The sequence below is a fragment of the Opisthocomus hoazin genome, chromosome W, assembly GCF_030867145.1.
Source record: "Opisthocomus hoazin isolate bOpiHoa1 chromosome W, bOpiHoa1.hap1, whole genome shotgun sequence".
Taxonomy (NCBI): domain Eukaryota; kingdom Metazoa; phylum Chordata; class Aves; order Opisthocomiformes; family Opisthocomidae; genus Opisthocomus; species Opisthocomus hoazin.
Window position 1 is genome coordinate 35,482,284 of NC_134453.1, and position 18,715 is coordinate 35,500,998.

Genomic DNA, 18,715 nt, shown 5'->3' on the forward strand with positions numbered 1-18,715 from the left:
TTTATGGCTGCCTTATGGTCAGAAGTGTGCATCCTACATGCATAATATCAAGGTGATCTGCCTTCTATGTGTTTTCCTTGCTTGAATGCATTGGCTAACATGAGGAATGGAGAGGACGGATAATTTGTGGAAGTGAAACTGAACTGGGTAGTGTCAACTATGTTAGTCAAGTACTTCACATTGCCTAACAATGTTGCTTTGTGTTGAAGGCCATTGTTTCAAGTTTCTTTGTGGAATGACTCTGTAATGTAGTAGCTTCTCTTCTGGAAAAAGCAGCACTTTGGCCACCTCCAGAAGATGAGCAGTAGGTACCAAGTGCAACTAACTGCTGATCAGAGCATTCATGAGGGGAACAATGAATTTGGGAACGCATTGGTCTCTTAACATGGGGGCACTTAGACTAGCAGCTCATCCCTTTGTCCCTGTAAGTAGGAATGACAGGTCAAAGGCTCTAGTGTAGCCTGTAGTCAGTACAATCAGCAGTCTTGTATGGTGCTTAACTCCAGAAGCTGGTGCCAAAACCTTGTGCTGAGGCAAGACAGATGGAATACTACTGTTAGCAGCTTCCAGCACTGAGATCACAGATTAAAGAATCTGAATCTTCATGGCATTTAGCAGGCTAGTGATGAGCAATTTTCTCTAGTCAGCTTCCAGTGAAACCAGATGTTCAATCAGTTGTGTCTAAGGGTCTGTCTGGTCCATGCATTTATTATGTTACCTGGGACATGAAGTTCTGACTGTACTGGAGTACTGATGTCCATCTCCCTGCATTAGCTTCAACTTTAATGTCCTTAGATGTTCCTTGATATCAGCGGTTTTGTGGGGTTATGCTGAGGTAATGCCACTTCTGGGGCAGATGGAAGGTACCTCCTGTCCCTTCAGGGTCTAAAACTTTCCAGGCAAATCTCTTTCCAGACACCTTTAAATTCATACTTTTCAACAGGTCCAAATCCTTTTAATAGGATTGAGGTGCCCTTAAACTAAATAACTCCTGAACATCCCAGCACATGCAGACATAATTCATGCTGATTTAATGTAATTTCCTTAATTTTCAGTTCTGATTAAAGGGGCAGAATAACCTTCCTCGACCTACTAGCAACGCTTCTTTTGATGCAGCCCAGGATACAGTTGGCCTTCTGGGCTGCGAGCGCACATGACAGGTCATGTTGAACTTCTCACCAATCAGCACTCCCAAGTCCTTCTTCACAGGGGTGCCCTCAATCCATTCTCCACCGAGCCTGTATTTGTGCTTACGATTACCCCGACGATGTACAGGACCTTGCATTTGGCCTTGTTGAACTTCATGAGATTCGCACAGGCCCACCTCTCAAGCCTGTCCAGGTCCCTCTAGATGGCATCCCTTCCCTCCAGCATGTCGACGGCACCACACAGCTTGGTGTCATCGGCAAACATGCCAAGGGTGCCCTCAATCCCACTGTCCATGTTGCCGACAAAGATGTGAAACAGCACCAGTCCCAGTACCGACCCCTGAGGAACGCCACTCGTCACTGGTCTCCACTTGGACCTTGAGTCGTTGACTGCAACTCTTTGGTGCAACCTTCCAGCCGATTCCTTACCCACTGAGTGGTCCATCCATCAGATCCATGTCTCTCCAATTTAAAGAGAAGGATGTCATGTAGGACAGTGTCAAATGCTTTGCCCAAGTCCAGGTAGATGACATTAGTTGCTCTTCCCTTATCCACCAATGCTGTAACCCTGTCGCAGAAGGCCACCAAATTTGTCAGGCACGATTTGCCCTTAGTGAAGCCACGTTAGCTGTCACCAATCACTTCCCCTTTGCCATGTGCCTTACAATAGCTTCTAGAAGGATCTGCTACATGATCATGCTGGGCATAGAGGTGAACGTCCTGCTTTGGTTAAAACAGAACTAATTCTCTTTTAGCGAATCTTCCTTACTACTAAGTTCTTATAAGTAACTGCATTTTTTGAAGTTCGCTGCATATTTTACAGACAGTGTCCTCTCCAAATCTCATCACTCTAAATGGTGACAGGTGAGACTGACTGACCTGTAGTTCCCCAGGTCTTCATTTTTCCCTTTTTCCCTTATTAAAAATGAGCTATGTTTTCCCTTTTCCAGTCAGTGGAAACTTCACCAGACTACCACGACTTCTCAGATATGATGGATAGTGGCTTAGCAACTTCATCTGCCAGTTCCCCCAGGGCCTGCGGATGTACCTCATCAGGTACCATGGAGGTGTGCACCTCAGCTAGCCTCGAACCTGATCTTCTCCTACAGTGGGCAGTTCTTCATCACCACTGTTTTGGCTACTGCTGAGCAGTGCTCCCACAGCATGGAGGCTCTCTCTCCAACCACCCCCAAACTCCAGAAAGCTGGGGGTGGGCAAGAGGTTGGGAGCGGACAGAGCCGGGACAGCTGACCCAAACCGACAAAAGAGAGATTCCACTGTGCTATGGGAAGCCCCACAGCTGCCATTCAGACCGAGTGTTTTCCCCTACCATATCCCTCCTCACCAGAAAAGGGATAAAGTGCTCCAACAGGAGTTGGATGCTTCTCCAACACACTGCACTGTGCCAAAACCACCCAAAACCACTTACGCTCCACGGAGACACCATTTTAACTTGCAGAACTATTTCCCTCAGTAAGACGCTCAAGACAGAGATGATATCCCCATGCTAAATCTTTATTGTGCAACTGCTGCTCAAAGCCTTTGTTACCTTCCACAGACACACGTCACAAAAAATGAGACATCGACAGTGGCTAGACTGACGGGCAACAGACGAAATCCATTCAGTGGCGATTCGTACGCGTGCGGCAACTCTTGTGGTGCAAAAATCTTAGCCAGGTGGCCAGCCCAACTGACGGCCACCCAGAATATGTAGATGTACGTGACAGACAGGCTGCCCACCCTCGGGCCCTTCATCCACAACCATCCGGAATCCATCGGTCAGGCCCAGGTGAGCAGCACGCTTCTTCCCAGCGGGCATTAAATGCCCAAGAAGCTGGAGAAAGGAAGTACAAAACCGTAAACAAATAAAATAAAAAGCCACACACAAAGAGGGGAGAGGGCAGGAAGGGAAGGAAGGAGAGCAGAGAACCACCCAGAGAAACCAGTTAGCCAATTCCTAGCAATTCAACCACTGCGCTTTAAACTACCATCTGTCCACCTGCAAACGACATTTTCCAAGCAAAGCTACAGAAACCGATTATGCACACTACCGGGGGGGGGGGGGGGGGGGGGGGAGACACATGCAATTTCTGTCAAGCTACACAGTAACGGACTACAAAACACCCACAGAAGCTAAGCTCGTCTCCGGGTTAAAGCCCCCATTGTATCTTCGGGCAACACAAGCAGTTCTGGTGGAAAATAAACTTCAGGCTGCCTTTTGCGTGGGTTCACAAAGTCCTTGAACTTGACTTGTATAGCTCAAAGCGAAGCATCCAGCACCTCTCAACGGGCTTTGCCCTTCCTCACCCCTGACCTGCCAAAAACCCCAAGCCCTCTTCGCCCTATTAGAAGAAGTACCACTCCTCTCACTCTCACCCATGACAACAGGCATCAGACTGCGCTCCAAAGCGACACCGCATTTTGCACCAGAAGTACGTACCCAGGGATGAGCATTGCTTTATATCCCTACTTTTAGTCAAAAAGCTCAATTCCGTTACAAGCTAGAGGCAAAAAGGTTACAGCGCCAGAAAACCCAAAATAGCCTACCGCGCCCTATCAAGAGGGAAAGAGTCTAGTAAATTAGGAACTAATTACAGGTACAGTTTAGCATACAGAAAGCTTCCCCAGTACTTACAGATTCACCAGAACCATCTGCTTCAGATAACCTGATAATTGGCTCCTTAGGCATGTCTAGGAAAAGCATCGGAGCTTGGGGTGAAAGATCGCAGAACACAAGGCACTGGAGGAAGAGCAAACAGTTAAAACGTAATTGGCTTCAGAGAAAGGCAACAGCTTAAGCAAATCAATATGCCCCACTGAACTCGTGCAGAAGCAGGTTACCGGATACCCCAAACGCAAGCCGAAACGTTGACTTTTCTTACGTGATATCAATACTTTCTATACACAAAATGCAACGTATTTACAGAGCCCCCTCCAGAAGCGGGATTCAGCATGCAAGATGATGGGGGCAAGGAGACGGGCCAGGACTTCACATTAGCGACCTCCAGTATGTTTTGATTTGGGTTCACCATCTCCTAAGCACTTTTTCCGTTCGATGTGGTCCACGCAGAGGCAGGAGACAAAGGGCTTAACTCAATCAGCAAAGGATTCGGCGAAGTGGAAGATCAGCGGCCATTTGTTTTCCATGCTACAGGGAGCTCCAGTATTGAGCAAAAGCATAATCACAGGAAGCCTGCAAGTGCAGCGTACCAGTCTGTCTTCTACATTGCACATAAACCCTACCTTCAAGAGCAGAAGACATCCCTAACAGTTAACCGTCAGCAGTTTAATAACAAAATGATATGGGATACTAACTTAAAGTTACCATCGGGTAGGTAAGGGCTGCTTTTTTCCTCCCACACAGTCCGAGCAGCTCACTCGAGTTCCTAGCACATCGTGGTGCACCAGCATCCGTGAAACTTGCAAGCATGCTGTTATCACGGCCCCACCTCACCACAGCAACGAGATCTGGGAAGCTTTTGCAGCCTACAGGATGACCGGTTTCTAGATTTGTTTTATTTGGTTTTTTGGGTTTTTTTATTTACGAGAAATAAGAAAAGCTGTAATTCTTTGCTTTAATAATCCAGTTCGGGGCTTCAGAACCAAAGCCTTGCACAGCAGAGCTGTGAAATCCCTATAACGCTATTACGAGGCACATCAGGACCTGCATTTCTCCTATGCAGAACTAACTCCTTACGGTCGCTACGCGGACGTCCACTGTTTACACACCCCCCCCACATTCCGCCCCCCCCCCCCAGCCGAATCCCCGAGGACACTGACTGCGTGTGCTTAATCTACGGTTTCAAGACTATCATCCTACACGAGGCAGGACCGCTCCCATCCCTCGGCAGCAAACTTTGCACGACTTGCAGTGCCAAAGGGATATCACGCGGCAAACGCCTGCGGCTGCCACCAAGAGCGTTACCGTCAGAGGCCCTCCTCTGCGCACGCGCGCACGCGCCACGGTGGGGCTGGGAACCGAGGCGAGCCGGACAGCACCAGCAACCCAGTACGCGCCGCGGCAGCCGGGGGGGGCACCGAAGAAGCGCGATGTTTTAGGGATGGTGCAGTAGAGAGCGCCACAACCCAGAGAGGCCCCGCCCGTCCCCCGTCCCTCCACCCACCCTGCCGCGCTCCCGGGCACCGCGCAACGGGCCCTCGGCTCAGGGTGCCTGCGAGCGCGGGGGAGGAGGAGGGGGGGGGAAGGGAAGGGAAGGGAAGGGAAGGGAAGGGAAGGGAAGGGAAGGGAAGGGAAGGGAAGGGAAGGGAAGGGAAGGGAAGGGAAGGGAAGGGAAGGGGGACCGCGCACAGAGCAAAGCCGCGGCGACCTCCTCGTCCTCGCAGATGACGTTGGCGGGGAAGCGCCTTCCCGAAGACAGTGGCGGCGCCCCAATAATCTCGTCAGCCACGACAACGCCCCTTGTCGCCCCCGCGCTTCCTCCACTCGGCTAGGCCCTCCGCGGCGCCCATTGGGCCGCCAGATCGCCGCCGGCCGATCCCGCGTCTCGATTGGCTGTCTCGTCTGTCGTTTTCGCTTGTCCCCGCCCCCCTAGCGGGGCCGCCCTCGTCGACCTGGTGCTTGCCGGGGCTCAGGGAGTTTGCGTGCTCTCGGGGCGCGGAGGGATCCGACCCGGGGGCGGAGGGAGAAGACGTTGGCCGAGTCCGCGGAGGGATCTGCGCCGTGTAGTGCTGCGACCCTGTGCGCGGGCAACGAGGTCTCACAAGAGGCTGGTGTAGCTAGAAGTACTACTTACTGTTATTTATTACCGCAGCAAGTCCACCCCAAACGTGCTTGTGGCTTTTTGGCGCTGCTCCCTCCAGTCACATGACTGCTTTTGCCAGGGCAGGGCAGGCCTTAACTTTTCAGAACATTTCGCAGAGCCAACAGAAGGTGCTCTAAATTGTTCCCTGAAAGCCCCAATTCAATTGCAGCCGTTTCTAAGCTGCACGCCTCCCGGTGTCACCAAAAATCCGGGAATAGACCTTGTAACACCAATGTAGTGTTAAAAGGCAGGCATTCTTTATTGCGACGTCGGATGCACGGGGGATAATTCCGCCGAACGTGCATACCCCATACCCCTTCTGTGTAGCCTATATAGATCAAAATATACATATTCATCTGATTACATAAGCCCTTTCTTTCATAGTCAAATCAGTCCATTTTCATACACTCCTCCCACCCGCACTTGCGCAGTGCCTCCTAGTGGTGGTCGTCGGGGGTCCTAAGATGAAGGCTTATCCTCTTCATCACAGTTTCTGGGCAAACTCAGTCCTCTTCTGGCTCTGTTCCCTGCAGCACGGGTCATCTTGACCAGTTCTAGGCACCTGCTGGTTTTAATTAAAACTAACTTCTTTGGGGGGAGATGTATGACTTTTTGCTTCAATTAATTCACACAATAGATAGGTACCACAAATACACCTGCAACCATTTGCTAACGATATTTCTGTTAAAAATCCCCCTTCACCATTATTGTTTAACATTAATGATTACCTAGGGACTAAACCCTCTGTTCCCAGACCTAATGTCCAGATGGGCAGGGCTGTACAAGGGACATAGCAGCATTGTTTGTGCTTTATGATTAACTAATTCCATCACCGTGGTTACATTTCCCCCCTTTGGAAGTTTTGAAATAATTATCTTTTCAATACTTCCATAATTAAATTTTTTTTAATCATATAATGATTAAATATTATTAAAATATACTTTTCAAAATTACAGCACTACACTTATAGTCCACTTGTTTCGCTATAGGGTGGTGGAAGTGTTACAACCAACTCACTAAGGTTTTGTCTTCTTGCAATAGCCTGAATAATCATTCGATTAAAAGCTGTTCTGTTGGTGAGTTCCTTTTTCAGACAATAATATATGAGCAGTATTATTAAAACTACTACCAGTAAAAGCAGTCCGGTACCGATTAAAGATTTGACCCAAGAACTAATATTCCACCTGAATCCATTAAAAAGTTTATCAAGCCAATTTTCTTGCATGTCTTGTTGAATTTCCCCAAGTTACTGATTCTCCTACCGCCCTTGGGATTGGAAGACATGCAGTTATTTGGGTCACATTTTGTAAATTTGCAAATTCTTTTATAAGGCCGATCATCAGATTTTTTCTGGAGTCCTCCTTAGGAGGTATATTAATTGTTCTGCTTTTATTGGCAGTGAATCAACGTTTTCTGTTCTTACTTCTAATACACTGAACAGTGCTCCTATTATCATCAGTTTTCAGATCGAGATACAGTCTCCTCGCATTTTACAGCAATAACTACTCTTTTTAGATATATTTCAAAGTCAGTTTTGCAGTCTCTGGATTTCTATTGATGACTCTCCACGAAGGGGCCTTCTTCACTCGAGTGTAGTGTATCCACGGTTCCACCCCTTCTACTTTGACAGCAGTGTAAGTTGTTAACAGTACCTGAAAAGGTCCTTTCCACTTCTCCTGCAGTGGTTCAGAGTTCCAAGTCCTTATGTACATGAAATCACCTGGTTGATATTGATGCACAGGTGTATCCAAAGCAAGCGATCTGGTCAGCACAACGTATTTTCGGAGTGCTTCAAGTGTTTTTCCTAAAGAAACCAAATACATTTTTAAATCTGTTTCCCCTGCTATTTTCATATCCCCTGGGATTAAAGGAGTCTGATAAGGTTTGCCATACAAAATTTCGTATGGACTTACACCATCTTTACATCTTGGTTGGATTCTGATTCTCAGAAGTGCTAATGGTAAAGCTTGTGGCCATTTTAAAGACACCTCTTGACAAATTTTATTTATTTGTCTTTTTAATGTTTGGTTCATTCTTTCAATTCTTTCACTGGATTGTGGCCTCCAGGGGGTATGTAAATCCTAATTTATTCTTAAAATTTTACTTACTTGTTGAACTATTTCTGCTACAAAATGTGGTCTCCTATTGGAAGACATGCCAATTGGTACCCTAAACCTTGGTATTATTTCTTTCAACAATATTTTAACTACTTCTCTCGCTTTGTTGGTGCGACAAGGAAAGGCTTCCGGCCATCCAGAAAAAGTATTAATTAATACTAATAGATACCTGAATCCATTCTGCCTGGGCAGTTCAGAAAAATCAATTTGCCAATAATCTCCTGGGGTGTTACCCTGTTTTGTTACTCCTAGGGGTGCCCTTTTCCAATTTAAAGGATTATTTTTGAGACAAATTGGACACTTAGCTACTATAGATTTCATTATTCCTGTCATTCCTACACACACTGCAGATGATTTTAGGCTCCAGACTATAGCATCTACATCCCAATGTGTCTGTGCATGTTTTTCTTTCGCAAGTTCTAACATAACTTGCGGGGTTACTATTACCTGTTTTTCCGGCGTTACCCACCACTCTTCTGTATTTTGTGATGCCTTTAATTGTTCTGCCACTTGCTCATCCAATTTACTATATTATGGTTTCAGATTCGGGATTTTTATTTGTTTTACTGGTACTAGTGCAAAGATACCTTGTTCAGCAGCCTCCTTTGCTGTTTTGTCTGCCAATCGATTACCTGTGTTTACAGCTGTCTGACCAAACTGATGAGCCTTGCAGTGCATCACCGCCACTTCCTTTGGTTTCTGCACCTCTTCGAGGAGCTGAAGGATTTCTTCTTTATGTTTTATCGATGATCCTTGGGCTGAGAGCAGTCCTCTTTCTTTCCAGATGGCTCCATGAGCATGAATCACACCAAATGCATATTTGGAATCAGTCCATATATTTACCCTTTTTCCTTCTGCCATGCGCAAGGCTTGCTGCAACGCCACCAGTTCTGCTTTCTGTGCCGAGGTATTTGCAGGTAGCGTTCCTGACTCCAGTACCTCGGTGGCGGTGACAACAGCGTATCCGGCCGTTCGTCTTCCCTCTTTGACAATGCTGCTTCCATCTGCGAACAATTCAAAATCAGGATTTTCCAGAGGCTCATCCCTCAGGTCCGGTCTGCTGGAATAGACTTGTTCAACAGTTAGCAGGCAGTCATGTTCTAGATTTTCTGTTGGATTTTTCGTTGACAGAAACATTGCTGGATTTACGATGGTTGTGGTTTTTAGTTCCACATCATCCAGCTCTAGCAAGACAACCTGATATTTTAGCATTCTGCTGGGGGACAGCCAATGACCCCCCTTTTGTTCTAGAACAGTTACCACCATGTGTGGTACATACACCACCATCTTTTGGCCCATAGTCAATTTTCAAGCTTCCTGAATCAGCAATACCGTTGCTGCCACGGCACGCAAACATCCCAGCCATCCTTTACTCACGTTGTCAAGTTGTTTAAAGAAGTATCCTACTGGCCGCTTCCAGGATCCCAGACGTTGTGCCAGCACTCCAAGGGCCAGGTGTTGCCTCTCATGGACAAACAGTTTTCCAAATATTGTGGGGCTCTTTTTAAATCCTTGTGGAAGTACAGTCCATGTCAGTTGCATCTTTCGTCCTGTTGCAGGGCTCTCCCATTCAAAAGCAAATATGCTTTGACTTTGTGCATCCAGAGGTATGCAAAAGAAGGCATCCTTTAAATCTAGTACAGTAAACCATTTATGCTCCTCTTTCAGGGATGTCAATAAAGTATAGGGATTGGCCACTACTGGGTGTATATCTTGAACTATTTGATTTATAGCTCTTAGATCCTGGACTAGTCGATATTCCCGTCCCCCAGGTTTCTTTACCGGTAATATAGGTGTGTTGTATTCTGACTCGCATTCTACCAAAAGCCCATATTCCAAAAATTTCATGATTAACCCCTCTAATCCTTTTCGTGCCTCCTACTTAATAGGATACTGTTTTTGTCTTACCAGTTTGGATCCAGGTTTTAAGGTCACTTTTACCGGTTCTGCCAGTTTAGATCGTCCTGGAATCTCACTTGCCCGAACCAAGGGGGTTACAGCATTTTCCACCTCTTCTGGAATTCGTTTTTCTTTAAAAGAATCCTGTAACATAAATACTTTCGCCTCTATGGCTTTTGATTCAGGTATCAATTATTCAATTTCCCCATTTTTAAAAGTTATTTGTGCCTCCAATTTACTTAACAAATCTCGCCCTAACAAAGGCAAAGGGCATTCAGGCATATATAAAAACTGGTGTGTTACCCACTGTTTTCCCAATTTAAATTTTAATGGTTCTAGAAAAGGCCGATTTTCCCTTTGTCCTGTCGCACCAACGACATCTACCGACTGATGACTACATTTTCCTCTACATGTGTTCAATACCGAATAAGTGGCTCTTGTATTTATTAAAAATTTTACTTCCTTATTCCCTAGCTTTAGTGTGACCAGGGGTTTAGCTAGGGTTGACTCCCCCGGTCCTCTTCATGATTTTTTATATAAAGTCCTCAATTTAATCGCGCGAAGAGTCCTGCTACTTCTTTCCACGACCTTAAATCAGTTATTGAAAACGGAACCTTTACTGTCACCGGACCAGTATTTCCTACTGCCTCTCAGAGGGGAGCCTGGAGGGGAGCTGGCTCCGCTGCCCCCCCTTTCCTTCCCCGCGTTCTTCCCGAAACCGGGCTAAATCCTCTCCCACCCTCCCCCAGAGGGGAGGTGGAAGGGCTAACGATCTCGGATTCCTCTTCCTGATTATCCCCCCATCTCCGATGCGGTGCCACCATTAGCTCGACGTCATCTTTCTTAGACTTAAATTTCAAACACTCTTTCCCGACGCTACAAGCGGCGCAGCATTTCTTTGAACCCTTTTCGCAGTTTCCTTTCTTTAAAGCCATTACCATAGAACCGCGCGGATGTATCCCACACTGCCTTTGCCATTCCAAATGATTTCTCAACGAGAAAAACAAATCTACATATGTCATTTCTTCTTATTTACCTTCCCTTTTACAAAACAACATTAATTGCAAAATGGTATTATAACACAGTGTCCCGTCCTCCGGCCACTTCTCCCCATCATCCAGAGTATATAACGGCTACCAATGATTACAATACTCAATTAACTGTTTCCGAGTTCAAGGGTCCCCCCCCAGCTCTTTCCAGTGTTTTAAAATACATCCCAAAGGCATGCCCCTTGGGATGGGTCTTTTACTCGGAAAGGTGCCCATGCTTCAAATGACCAGTGGTAGTGATTGTGCACTATATCACAAACACTAATCAGAGGGACCCCAACCCTTGTTGGAGCTCCCTTTGGGATCCCAGCTCCCTGCTGAGATCTTGGAGACTTCAACCCCCTGTTGAAGACCTCCCCCTTGGGCCCCGCTCCACCGGCTTTCACCGAGCAGAGACTTTCCACAAAGGTACCTTTTAGCCCAACTCTACGAGGTTTTCACCGCGATTTACGAGCAGGCGTATATTATACCTAAAGAATGCCTTAATTAAATTCCAGGGGACTTACTTGGAATCCTTCGGTCCGGGGATCAGAGGTTCTCCTCGAGAATCCCTCGATGCCGGCTGGAGGTCCCGTGATCCCGCGGATCTGTCGGTATTCACAAGCAGGGTCCCATCTGGGTCGCCAGAAACAGTCACCGAAAATCCGAGAATAAAACCTCGTAACACCAATGTAGTGTTAAAAGGCAGGCATTCTTTATTGCGACGTCGGATGCACGGGGGATAATTCCGCCGAACGTGCATACCCCATACCCCTTCTATGTAGCCTATATAGATCAAAATATACATATTCATCTGATTACATAAGCCCTTTCTTTCATAGTCAAATCAGTCCATTTTCATACACTCCTCCCACCCGCGCTTGCGCAGTGCCTCCTAGTGGTGGTCGTCGGGGGTCCCAAGATGAAGGCTTATCCTCTTCATCACAGTTTCTGGGCAAACTCAGTCCTCTTCTGGCTCTGTTCCCTGCAGCACGGGTCATCTTGACCAGTTCTAGGCACCTGCTGGTTTTAATTAAAACTAACTTCTTTGGGGGGAGATGTATGACTTTTTGCTTCAATTAATTCACACAATAGATAGGTACCACAAATACACCTGCAACTATTTGCTAACGCTATTTCTGTTAAAAATACCCCTTCACCATTATTGTTTAACATTAATGATTACCTAGGGACTAAACCCTCTGTTCCCAGCCCTAATGTCCAGATGGGCAGGGCTGTACAAGGGACATAGCAGCATTGTTCGTGCTTTATGATTAACTAATTCCATCACCGTGGTTATACCGGGAGAAAATAAAATACAAAGCGCGTGTTCAGCACTGGTGGCTTGAGGGCTGGAGGGCAGATCAAGATAGGACATGCGCTAAGCTGGGTAGGAGGCTTTTAGAAAAATAGGCAGAGCCCCCAAAGCTGCCCGAGGGTGGTCTGTGGTGCCCTGCACCCCCGGGGAGAGCGAGCAATTCGATTGCTCTACACAACTGTAGTGTAACATACATAAACCCTGCTTTCCTCTATATCGGGCTAAGGATAGCCTTAGCCTTCTTTGCGGCAAGGGCACGTTGTCGGCTTGCGTTCGACTTGGTGTCCACCAGGAGCCCCCCACGTCCTTTTCTGCAAAGCTGCTTTCCAGCCAGTCGGCCTCCAGCATATACTGGTGCATGGGGTTGTTCCTCCCCAGGCGCGGGACTTTGCACTTCCCCTTGCTGAACTGCACGAGGCTCCTGCCTGCCCATTTCTCCAGCCCGTCGAGGTCCCTCTGGATGGCAGCACAACCCCCCGGGGTATCAGCCACTCCTCCCAGTTCTGTATCATCAGCAAACTCGCTGAGGCTACGGTCTGTCTACCCATCATCCAGATCATGGATGTGGGAACAGTGATTGCCAGTGAAAACGGAGGAAAAAAATCGTCTGTCTGTAGATCTCCTGTGTTATTTATCGGAGGGGGGGGGGGTGTGGTGTGGTGTGTGTATGTAGTGTGGTGTGTGTCTTTAGTCTTCCTTTTCTGACCAATGCCCCAGTAGAAGCCCTTCCTACGATTCTTCACACCCCTTGCCTAATTCAGCTCCGGCTGTGCCTTAGCTTTCCTGATCCCATCCCCACGCACCCGGGCAACATCCCTACATTCTTCCCAGGCTGCCTGTCCCCGCTTCCACTGCCTACACGTTTCCTTCTCGTGCTTCAGCTCGACCAGAAGGTCCTTACTCAGCCACGTTTGTTACCGGTGCTGCGCACGTTGGCGTAGAGACGCTTCAGTTGGGCTGTCGACCGCATCACCTTTTTGGAGGATCGCGCCCCAGTTCCTTTGCGGCATTTCTCAGGTGTTCCCCTGTTGGTTCCTAACGCATCAGCAGCCCCTGGCTCTTCTCTGTTGCTCAAAACTCCATCCCCTTCTGTAATCGATGGCCTTGCTGGACAAAAGACAAACGGACTGAGGTGTCAAGAGCCAAAGAGCTAACAAAGGAAGTAAATAACTGGTGCTTATCTTATCAGACAAAAGTAAGGGGGGATAGCCCATCACTGTAAACTCAGTGATCTGTGGGGCGCCGCGGAGGCTGCGCAGCCAGAGGTTGCTTCAGAGATTGCTTTGGACAAAGCACAGATGGCCCCCGAATACACATACCAAGATGCCCGCTCCGAAGGCGTGTCTCACTGCTGAGTCCCGCTTCTGAGGACACGACATTCCATGCCAAGAGCCAATCGATACACAATAATTGACTTAGTCCCACCTCGCAAAAAGATTTCCAAACATATAAAAATTGGCACTTGAAAACTCTCTTTGGGAGGAGGAGCCAAGCGAGAACTTCACCTGACGGACGGGTCGACGGGCATGAACCTCTCTTCCCCCCCCAAGAAGGGACGCCTTTTTGGTAAGAGTCACGCCTCTGACTTTGTCAGACATATCCCCGGGAACACATGGTTAACTAAAGCTCTAAACTATTACTTTGAGCTCAACTTTTGTAGACAGTGAATTTATCAACGGCAATTCCGAATCTGTGACAACTGTCGCTTGAAGAAATTACCTATTGTTTCAACTTTGCGAAACTGTTTCAGTGAAAGTCCTTGGAAGGGCTCTGGCAGGCTAGTTGAATATCAGACTCCCCTTACCCCCCCCTTTAACGCGACAGTAAAAAAATTGGCGTAGTCGGCAGGATTGCCATGGATAAACTGCTACAAAAATATAAGTGTGCACCTTCACAAGCAGGTATTGAATGGGCCCAGAAATTCTGGAAAGATGAGGATAAAGTGGTAGAACGTATAAAACAGTGTTTAAGTGAGCAAAAGATCAAAGGCACTAAAGGCAAAAAATTTATTTGTGCTGTATTAGGGGCTTGCCTATCTTGCGCGCAGAAAGAAATTAAAGAGTCCCCACCACCTGAAAAAGTTGCAGATGTAGAATATGCTGCACTAAAATCAGAAAATGAAGTGTTAAAAACTTCACTGACTTTTGAAAAGGAAAGTCAGAAGAAATTTGAGACACAAATCGACACCCTAAAAGGTGAAATCGGTTACCTTAAATCGCAATTGTTTTGGGCCAATAGGCGAGAAAAACATTTAGAAGAAAAATTAAATCTCTCATTAAACCCAATACCGTCCTCGGTCTCAGCTAAACAAGTCCGCAAATTAACACAGTATGCGGAGCCCAAGACGTGGGATGGAGACATCTGGGACAGGGATGATAATGGTGAACTGGAGGAAAATTCTGATTATGATTTGGCCTCAGAACCTATACCTATTCGACCATTGATTAAAACAGAAACCACCGATGAGGGTGGAGAACAGGCTCATACTACTATACGAACCATTCCATGGTCTCCTGCTGAATTGGCAAAATTGCAGGAAAAATATTCCAGGCGTCCGGAGGAATCCGAGACAGAATATGTACGTCGAGTCTCCCTTACCGGGGGAGATCGAATCCTCTTAAATGAGGAAGAAGCAGGAGGCTACTGGGGTCCTGGAGTATTTCTAACTACCACTCCAGGTAATCATAATTACTCATTAACTATGCGAGCTGCTTATTGGGCCGGTGGCATAGACCCATATGACAGAGGAGAACCTTCTGTTATAAAAACCTCAGGGTTCTCTGATTTGGTGACATCTGTGCAAAAGGCTGCCTGCATACAAGCAATGCATGAGCGGGATGTGTTGATAAGATCCCCAATGTTAGCCCCTATAGATCTGGCAAGATTAACTCCACTGATCCGAGGCCTCCCAGACAGTTTAAAAACATATGTTGCCAACATACAAGATCGACTTCAAGTCGCTCGCCCCAGACAAGGCCGATGCCCACGTCGAGGGCAAGATCAGGATCAGGATCAAATAATCACTTGGAGTGAATTTGTAAACTACGGGCGCAGGATGGGATGGATCAGATCCTCACAGTTATCTGATCCGCCACCTTGGCGACTTCGCCAGATTCACAGCCCTAAGGCTAAGCCCGAATGCAAATTAAAATTTGATACGGAGCGTAATGAGCTCTGGCGTAAAGCTCGAGCTATTGGGGTGCCACGGCATCTACTGATTGGTATATCCACGACTGACCTAAAAATTCTGGTACAGTCGTTAAGCCATAAGCTTAATTCAGCAAAGACAGGTCAGTCGGCAGAAAACAAAGCAACTTTTAACACTGCACCCTCCGCCCCACAGCAGGAGCTAATTGATCTGACAGACCCTCAGGCAAAAAGCACATATCCCCGGGGAGGGCTGTGAGCCTCCTTCCTCGGCGGGTACTAGCTATGCAGTGTGTCTCTGATATACCCCCCAGAACCTGTCATTGCCATCCCGCTGGGACCAAAGAAGGTTTTTGTAAATTTTCTCATTGATACTGGTGCTCAAATTTCGGTAATCACCAAGGAGACTGCAACATGCTTAAATGTAAAACCTGGTCGCCGTAAAGTAAAATTTACAGGCATTGATGGAGTCATAAGGAAATGCCCCACAGCAAAAATTACCCTGTGGCTCCCGGGCGAACAAAGATTAACCCGCACTGAAGTACTGGTCGGTGCTGCTAACACTAATATTTTGGGATTTGATTTGTTGTATGGCAGAGTGTGGAAACTCCCTGATGGTTCAGTTTGGAGTTTTGCTGGGCGAGAAATTAAACAGAATGAGCCTAAAAAAGTTAATTTATTAGAAATGTCCATACCTTTACCACCATCAAAAATTACAAACACAAAACAGTACACCTTACCAGCAGCTGCGCAATCGGGTATTAACGGGGTGGTAAGAGACTTAGAAAACCGAGGCATCATCACTCATACACACTCACCCTATAATTCCCCTGTCTGGCCAGTAAAAAAACCAAACGGGCAGTGGAGACTCACGATTGATTACAGGCGATTAAACGCCAACACTGCACCTTTAACTGCAGCTGTACCGAGCATTGCAGAATTGGTAACTCAGATACAGGGAGCATCTCACACATGGATGGCAACTTTAGATGTAAAAGATATGTTTTTTATGGTTCCACTCCAGGAACTTGATAAGGCCCAATTTGCTTTTACCTGGAAAGGGATACAATACACCTTTAACAGGCTGCCTCAGGGATATAAACATTCCCCCACGATTGCTCACAATGCTTTAGCTAAAACACTGAGTGGAATTCCTATTCCATCAGACGTTACTATATATCAATATATAGATGATCTTTTGATTGGAGGGGAACAATCTGACACTGTTAAACAGGCTATGGATGATGTGACATTGCAATTAACAACCTTGGGTCTGGAAATTCCCCCATCCAAGTGTCAGGGACCAGCACAGGAAGTTAAATTTCTAGGGGTCTGGTGGATCAAAGGAGCCTTATCTATCCCTCCTGACACACTGGAGAAAATAGAACAGGGACAGGATCCCTCTAATGTTAAGGAATTGCAACAAGTTTTAGGAAATTTAGTATACTGGCGTAAACATGTCCCTGGATTTTCTATCTTTGCTCGACCCCTTTACAATTCACTGCGAAAAAAGAAATCATGGGAGTGGACAAATCAACATTCTAATGCCCTGGAGACACTGGTAAAAGAATTGAGACTATTTCAGCAGCTAGGTCCTGTACATCCCTCTGATGCAATTCATGTGGAATGGGGATATAGTGAACAGGGTTCTCACTGTAATGTTTGGCAAAGAGGACCTGAAGGGCCTGAGCGTCCACTTGAGTTCAGTTCAAAGTCCTTTAATGATACTGAATCGCGATACTCAGACCTGGAAAAGGGACTATTGTCTTTGGTACGAGCTGTAAAGTGAGTGGAACAAATAAGAAAAAAAACAGAGTGTAATCATTCGGGGACCTTTCCGCCTCCTAGACACAATATTTAAAGGGACGGTGCCGCCTGCTGGCATTGCCCAAAAACCCACGGTCCGTAAGTGGTATGCCTATCTGGAAAGCATCCATGACATTATGCCTATTACAGAGGGCAGCACTAAAGTGTCTAAACTGCAAAAAGATATAGATAATACTTCGCTGTTCCAAACTCCTCCAAGCAAACCATCTCCAATTCGGGAGGCACTTCCTCTAACAGAAACCAGCAACCTCGAAGGGGTATGGTTCACTGATGTGTCATCCTACAGGCGAAATAATGAGTGGAATTATAATGCAGTGGCACTGGAAGTGGCCACGGGAGAACGGGTCAGCGAAACAGGTAAAGGAAGTGCACAAGTGGGGGAGCTTAGGGCAGTTTTATTAGCTGCACAACACGGTGCTGACTATATTTACACTGACTCGTATGCTGTTTTTAAAGGAGCTACCGAGTGGGTGAGCCACTGGGCAGCCAAAGACTGGCAGGTAAATAGAGTCCCAGTCTGGCAAACTGACAGCTGGAAACAATTGCTAAAAATAGGAGAACAAAGGATACTGCACATTGGTTGGGTGAAAGGGCATGATCGATCAGCCTCTATTGCTGCCTAGTTCGATCAACAAGTTGATAGCCTCACACGGCTACACAAGATTGACATTGTAAGTGATGAATTAGAATGGGAACGTTTACTTGAATGGTTACATGTAAAACGAGGGCACACAGGCCAGGCCGAGCTGATTTGTATCGGGAAGGCATAGCCCGAGGATGGCCTGTGTCAACAAAACTGTGAACAAGTGGTAACTGCCTGTTCACAGTGTCGCCTGCGACTTAACAAAGATCATCCAAGTAAGGCACCTCCCATGCACATCCGAAATAAAAAACCACTGTGGCACACCTGGCAAATTGATTACGTAGGTCCATTGCGACCCTCAGGGGGTAAAAAACATATATTAGTAGGGGTGGAAGTTGTTTCAGGAATTACCATGGCAACAGCTGTCCCAGCTGCAACTGGAGGTAACACAGTTCACAGCCTGAAGGAATGATTCAGCACACTCCCCCTTCCTGAGGAGATTCAAAGTGACAACGGATCACACTTTACAGCTACAGTGGTACAAGACTGGGCAAAAGAAGAAGGAATTCGGTGGGTATTCCATACTCCGTACTACCCCCAAGCAAATGGTATTGTTGAGAGAACAAACAGGTTAGTTAAGCGATTTGCTAAAACCCATGAATCTGGGTGGCATCTGCGATTATCCAATGCCATCTATCAATTAAATAATAGATGGGCTGGAGACGGCTGTCCCAAAATGAAAGCATTCTCTGCTTCTGCCACAACTCTGGTGCCGAAGGCAGATGTAAAACCAGAACACCCTACTGGCTTTTACGCAGGCCAGCCAGTGCTGGTTAAAATGCCTCAGATTGGAACAGTGGCACTAGTATTAACAAAACCAAAAAG

General features: G+C 46.8%; 1 protein-coding gene across 1 annotated transcript; it reads right to left on the bottom strand.

Annotated features, from left to right (window-relative positions):
* Nucleotides 1–2,642: 2,642 nt before the first annotated feature.
* On the bottom strand, nt 2,643–14,780 carry LOC142365490 (adenosine 5'-monophosphoramidase HINT1-like). The gene is made up of 4 exons (XM_075446310.1): nt 14,769–14,780; nt 5,477–5,596; nt 3,784–3,888; nt 2,643–2,982 (listed from the first exon to the last, which is right to left on the bottom strand). The coding sequence occupies exons 1-4, from the start codon at nt 14,778–14,780 to the stop codon at nt 2,818–2,820; spliced, it is 402 nt and encodes a 133-aa protein (XP_075302425.1). The 3' UTR covers nt 2,643–2,817.
* Nucleotides 14,781–18,715: the final 3,935 nt, after the last annotated feature.